This window comes from Rhincodon typus, chromosome 3 (assembly GCF_021869965.1).
Source record: "Rhincodon typus isolate 14 chromosome 3, sRhiTyp1.1, whole genome shotgun sequence".
Taxonomy (NCBI): Eukaryota; Metazoa; Chordata; class Chondrichthyes; order Orectolobiformes; family Rhincodontidae; genus Rhincodon; species Rhincodon typus.
Window position 1 is genome coordinate 78,769,408 of NC_063334.1, and position 7,233 is coordinate 78,776,640.

The following is a 7,233-nucleotide window of genomic DNA, read 5'->3' on the forward strand; positions in this document are numbered from 1 at the left end:
ACAGTCAGTCATAATGTGGCCAAAAAGGTTGAGCATCAACTTCCAAAGTCCTTCCAACCAATGGCAGGCAGCAAGAATGGAAAGCATTTCAGGTCAGCCAGGTGATGGGAATAACTTAGAGCTTCTGCCAACACTATCCATAACTCTGAGCAACATGTTGTTATTGCCAAAGCATTTCACTCCTTGGCTGGATGGCCAATGTGGGTCAAATCGGTGCTTGCAGTGGGGCGAGGGGGCGGGCGTTGTTTGATCCCTGTTCCAGCTAAGGGACCTATGTCCTTTCTCTGCCTGTGGTGGAGATTGTTACGCAGTGGGTCAGGCTTGCCTTCGGGCAAAGAACTCAAGATACAACTTTGAAACATGTTCTGAAATGGTGCTCCTGCTCAAAAATCCTTTAACTTAGATTGTAAAGATCATCATTTGTCAAAAAGGGTGTAAATTATTATAGAAATTTAATTGCAAAGCATTGATCAACATTAAGCAATCATTCTTTCAAATTTCTCAAATTCCTATTCTGCTTTGAAAAAAATGGAAAGAAATGTATAAAACAAATTACAGGAATTCTCTTCAGATAGTTTGTAAACTTGTGTTTATTTTGTACAAAACATATGCTAATAGTTAATCTTAATATAATACACACAGTGTCTACAATATTAACACTATAGAAAAATCATTTTAAACAAATTTCTGTAAAATACCAATACCTTCTATTAGGGCTACAAGCCACAGTAATAATTTACATCGCCCTGAGGAAGTGTTATTACTTCTAGTCACCAATTTTTTTCCCCCACAATTCCCACGACTAGAGTATGATCATTCTATGAGTCTGATTCTAATTTTAAAAGGGGCTGGAGTCTAACTCAGAAAATACAGATCTGATTTTCTTTTTCAAGCAGAAATTCTAACTCCAAGATTATTTCCATCTAAACTCAGACTAGTGTTCACATGTATAAAAGAAATGTGAAGAATTCATCTGGTTTTTTAGCCTTAAGAAAAGATGATATAATTATCAGTTTTAGCAAGAAATTACAAAAATACATTCTTAATTTTCATTTACATCTATTATCAGAAACAAAAGCTTTATCTTATTAAAATAGTGCATTTTTCAAGACAGTACAGCTACAAAATTACTTTACAGTAACTCAACACAATTGAGCACAATACATAGACTTAGAACTCATTCTGGTATAGCAAGATGCTTGTAGCTTCTTGATATTGTTTTATAGCTTTGGTTTTCTTGCAGAGCACCCTCAAGACTGACTGCATTCACCTGTGATTAAAACAAAACAATTTTTGTTTACAGCCTTTGAAGTGAAAATGTGAAGTGTTTCATTATCTCAATAATGAAATGCCTTTGAACAGGTAGAGTGTGTTTGCCAGTGAAGTAATATTTAAATCTTACAGTAGGTACTAAAAGTGGCAAAGAGCTCTATTCTCTGGTTAACCTTTACCCCAACAGATGCAGAAATTCAAAAAATAAATTCAAGATAGCCACAAAATGACAAAGAACTTGTCAGCTGAAAGATTTCAGTATTACATCTGTTATTATCAATACAAGTTTAAAAGAAGTCTATGTTTTACATAACTTATCTTCCTAAAATTATGTACCTTTTTCCTCTGATATACTCTAACATATCACAGTAACTGACATATTATCAAAATAATAAAGCCATTTGGAAAACTGAATCTACCATAGAACATAATGCTGGACATATTTTCCAGTAAGACTTTTGTTATATTTTTAATTTCAGCTGTTAGTGAATTCTTGTTCGCAAAGTACAGTTAACTGTAAAGGATTCCAGTTAGGCAGTGATAAGTTCAGACAAGAGACTGTATGTTTACTCTGGCCTTGTAAAGACAGTGGTCATAGATCTGGAACAAAAGGACTGAGTCAAATTATAGAGAGTTATTCTTCTTAAAACTGAAGCTCAGCAATTGGATGATTTATTAAATTTGAGTGATAGACAGGGTGTTAAATAGACATTTCAAAACTAAGGCAGCACTTGATCTCAAAATCTGTTATGCAGCAAATTATTTTGTACATGGTATTATAAGTCACAGAAATAGTTATTATGATGAAAATTAATACATATCCATAAACACAAATATGATAGGTAACACCAGATCATCAAATATTTCTATTCGCCAACATGGACATAGGCAGGCAGTAGATGCTGATGCTTAGTAACACTTAATATTTACTTAACATTTTGAAAATTGGGAAAAAAGATACAGCAGACATACAAAGGGATCTTGGTGTCACAGAGCCACAGATCATTTAGGAAGTACTAACCCATGTAAACAAAGTCACAAGAAATGGAAGCCTTAGTATTACATCCAAAGTCATATAACATAGAACATAAAACACAAGGGAATAATGTCATACTTTTATAGAACCTTGTTTGGGCCACAAATGGAACACTATACAAGTTTGGGCACCTTATTATAGTAAGAATATATAGGCAATGCAGAAAAATAGTATAAATTTATTTATACTTATATCAGGGATAAGGGATTACAATTACAACGTGATGCTCACTTAAGATTTCTGTTCATTGGGATTGCAGGATGTTTTCAAGATAAATAAAGGAAGGGTTTTAAGAAACCACAATGGACTACATCCATTCATAGGCAAGATGTACAAATTTAAAAATAGCAGATCCTAACACAAGTCTCAAATTATTGCTGAATCAAATCTTTTTAGAATTAATTTGATGAAATAATTTGATTAAATACATGAAACGGAATAATATTAAAGGACATATACAGCAAACAGGAGAGCATGATTAGATGTGAAAACGCTCAGAAAAATATCGATTAAATGGGGTCTTTTTCTTTGTTTGAGTATTCTAAGCTTGCTGATATAGAAACAATTATTTGGATTTTATGGTCACCATGATCCCTGCCTCACGACTAAAAAGTCAGAGAGGCCTGCCCACAATGCCAATAGCTGTCATGCAGAAATCTGATGCTGGCAGCAACATTAATTGTTTTGGGGGGGAATTCCTCGCTTATCTTCATGGGAAGTCCTACCTCAGACAGTTGCTGGCCAATTCGATGGGAGCAGTGGTCACTGTCGGGCCAATAGGCAGAATTACTATTCTGAGGAGTCCAGTCTGTGGATCCGTTGTCTCTCAGCCTTCCAACCTGTTCAGCCATTGGGGTTTCTCCCTACTACTTTATTTACATTGATCCTGATATCTCCAATTGGATCTAGAGATCTGACTGAAATATTCATCAAATTGACATTTTATATTTTTCAAAACATATGCTTAAAAAATCATTTCTTCTTAGCAGCTGAGGTGCATTTGATTTTGGTCATTCTTTCCTTGCTATGCTGTTTAGTGATATTATTTACACAGTGGATGTGCACTTAAGAACATCTCCACAAAGAAAACAGTGCCTAGCTTGGTCCTGGCTTCAAATCAGTGCTAATTCAGAGGCATACTAGAACAACAACTTGCATTGATACAATGCCTTAAAATGCAATAAAATAACTCTTATCTTTTACAAAAGCATTATAAACAGTGTTAAATAACTTGGTATAAGCCTACGTTGGCATAGATGGTCTAAACCTTCGCCAAAGAGGTAGATTTCAGAAAGCATTAGGGAGGGGCATCTTGGAACAGGAAATGGATGCAGAGGTGGAGAGGTTTTGGTAGACGATTATAGAACTTAGAATGTAGGCAGCTGTCGACACAGCCACCAACAATGCAGCAATTAAAATTTGGGATGCTGAAGAGGCTAGAATTATGAGTGCAATTATTGGTGTTTGAAATACAGTGGACCTATAACCCAGTGACCTAGAAGAACACAAGAAAGTTTCAAGAGTAGGTGATTAAATAGGCCTCAGTATCAGTGATTGTTATGAAAATTGTTTTACTTCATCTTGCTTTGGAGGGCTTATATTTTGAAGGCTTCCTTGAAATCATATGACTCGTGATAACTGCTTGCTTTCTTGTGAAACCTGCTGGGGCTGTTTTGCATAGGTGCTTGTTTATCTGGTTCAGCTGACAAAAGCCTGCCAAGACTAAGTAGATTTGAAGGAAGGAAATAGAGAATGCTGGACAGACTCAGCAGGTCTGGCAGCATCTATGGAGAGAGAAACAGTTAACTTTTTGAAGGCCAAGCAGCGTCAGAGGAACAGGAAAGCTGACGTTTCGGGCCTAGACCCTTCTTCAGAAAAAATGAAGAAGGATCTAGGCCCGAAACGTCAGCTTTCCTGTTCCTCTGACGCTGCTTGGCCTGCTGTGTTCATCCAGCTCTACACCTTGTTATCTCAGATTCTCCAGCATCTGCAGTTCCTACTATCTCTTAACTTTTTGAATTTGGGGCGACTCTTCTTCAGAACTAAAACATGGTTGAAAAATAAGTTTCTGTATACTTCTGACAGAGGTAGAGCCCCAGTGCAAAAGACAAAGGGGCTGTTAATAATGGGAAAAAATGAAAATGGGTGTAAATTAAGATGTGAAAGGGAGAGAATTGTTCCTCTCTTCTAAATGCAACATAAACAAGGCACAAATTAAACAAGGTGGTGATGGGAGGAGGAGGGCGGAAGGGATGGAGTTACTTCAACCCTCATCCTGCTTCCTGCAAGGATTCCAGTCCATTCCGAGTTTCTCCACCTTATTCTGTTCTAATGACACCACCTCCCATCGGGCTACCTCCTTTATCAATTGTTTTCTCGACCAAGGATTCTCCCCTAGTGGCTGACAGAGCTTCAACCTTGCCCGACCCATTTCCTGCACTTCTGTTGGCACCCCTTCACCCCATTCCAGAATGATAGGATTCTCCATTCTCTTACTTTTCACTGCAATAGTCTCTGCACTCAAATGATCATCCTCCAACATTTCCTGCACCTTCAGCAGGATGCCACTACCAAACACCGCTTTCCCTCCCATTATCAGGCTTCTGCATTTCCTCCATGATACCCTCGTCCAGTCCTCCAACATTCTAATGCTTTCTCACTCCTCATGGCACCTTCTGATTTGCTTGCTCCCTCCTCACTGTCCTAGGACACAAACACACCTTCCAGATGAAGCAGTGTTTTGCTTGCACTACTTTCATCCTAGTCGACTGCATTCACTGCCTACAATGCAGTCTCCTTTACACTGTTGAAACTAAAAACAAACTAGGTAACTGCTTTACGGAACATCTAAGCTAGGTCCATAGGAATGACTGGACATGACTCTAACCTCTCAGTTCCAATAAACCACCTTGCTCTTATGCTAACTTTTCTGTCCTGGGCCTGAATGCTCCATGCTCCAAGGAAGCACAACATAAGCTCAAGGAACAACACCTGTTGTTCCACTTGGGCACCTGATACCCATGATGTCTCAAAATTGCATTTAACAACTTCAGAAACTGGGTACATCATGTATGTTTTCCATTTTCCTTACATTTTCTCCTCCCCTGCATTGACCAGAATTTTTTTTCAGAAAACCACAAGGAGCAGTTGATGTAAATAGCATTGATGTTTTAATGTTCAGTTCATAATGAAGATAGGGAAAGGACATGTTGATTGGGTGATATGAAATAAAGGGACACGCTTGTGGGAGCACAAAGGTTAATGGTTTATACTAAGATTTTATGCATTTTTTTTTAAACAGTATACTTCAGCTAAAGTAGTATTGCACTTCAAAAATGTTGATCTGTTTCAACTGATGTTTGGTTTCTAAATAAAAATGTAAGAAAAGCATTGAATTTTTCAACTAACACTTCCACTGACTAGGGAAAATTCAATTAATGTAATAAACATGAATGTTATTAAGTCTCATCATGTGCCACTGTTGATTGATCCTAGAAGTGAGCTCTCATTCTTTTGAAAGAAGTTGTAGAAAATGTAAACTACATATCTATATGCTAATTCATTATAGTTAGAATATTATAACCACCACTGGGCAGACAAAGTACTCAATTTGCAAGTTTTTTTTGTGGAATCTGTCATCTTTATAGCAACAACTAATGTTTTAATTTGAAATACTTTTAATTAAATAAAATAGTACAAGTTAGGTACCATTTAGGTAAGTAGCAGGGAACTTTATTTTTCCCAAAATATTCATTGTATATGTTGGAGCTGCGCAAGCTGAAGGTAACATAAAATGGCCGACTGTTGTTTTAGCTAACATAAGATGGCTGAAGAGAATAGTTAGTTGAATGCAGCAGTTTCCATAGTCAGAATTGTGGCCTTTGTGCACGTGGCAACACCATAAGGAAGTGCCTCATTGAAATCTTAAAGGGAAAGAGTGAAGGAATGTAGACATCAGACATTTCTGATAAGGGAAGTTTGGATGTAGCAAGCTAATTTAAAACTTATGGAAAGGGAGAAACTACACTAACATTAATCAAAGAAAGTAAGAACTGCTGATACTAGACTCAGAGATAACACAGTGAGGAGCTGGAGGAACACAGCAGTCCAGGCAGCAGAGGAAAGCTGACGTTTCGGGTCGGGACCCTTCTTCAGAAATGGGGGAGGGGGAAACAGAGCTCTGAAATAAAGAGAGACAGGAGGGGTGGGGCTGGGGAAGGTAGGTGGGATGGTGATAGGTGAATGCAGATAGGGATAGGTGGGGATTGGTCAGTGAGGTGGGAGAGAAGACAGACAGGTCAAGGAGGTGGGGGTGAGAGGGAAAGTTGGTCATGGGATGAGGCCGGGGTTGGGGAGATTTTAAAATTAGTAAAGTCCACATTGAGACCATTGGGTTGTAGCATTCCAAGGCAGATCATGAGGTGCTGCTCCTCCAGTTTCCGGGTGGTGTCGTTGTGACACTGGAGGCGGCCCAGGATGGACATGTCACCCAGGGAGTGGGAGGGGGATTTGAAGTGGTTTGCGACTGGAAGGTGTTGTCATTTGTCGCGAACAGAGCACAGGTGCTCTACAAAGCTGTTCCGAGCCTCCGCTTGGTCTCACCGATGCAGAGGCCGCCACATCGGAAGCAGTGGATGTAATAGACCACATGAGTTAAAAACTGAAAGAATTGTGGATGCTGTAAGTCAGGAACAAAAACAAAGTTGCTGGAGAAGCTCAGCAGGTCTGGCAGCATCTGTGAAGGAGAAAACAGAGTTAACGTTTCGGGTCCGGTGAGGAATGTTCTGAGGAAGGGTCACCAGACCCGAAACATTAAGTGTTTTTTCCTTCACAGATGCTGCCAGACCCGCTGAGCTTCTCCAGCAACTTTGTTTTTGGACCACATTAGCTGATGTGCAGGTGAACATCTGTCTGATGTGGAAGGT

The 7,233-nt window shown here is 38.8% G+C and overlaps 1 protein-coding gene across 1 annotated transcript in view; it reads right to left on the minus strand.

The window, feature by feature from the left end:
* Window positions 1-572: 572 nt before the first annotated feature.
* Window positions 573-7,233, minus strand: part of LOC109929710 (membrane protein FAM174A) — a 29,655-nt gene continuing 22,994 nt past the window's right edge. Inside the window, exon 3 of the mRNA XM_020529275.2 lies at window positions 573-1,270. Coding sequence (XP_020384864.2) covers window positions 1,267-1,270 — 4 coding nt within the window. The 3' untranslated portion in view covers window positions 573-1,266. The remainder of the gene's footprint in view (window positions 1,271-7,233) is intronic.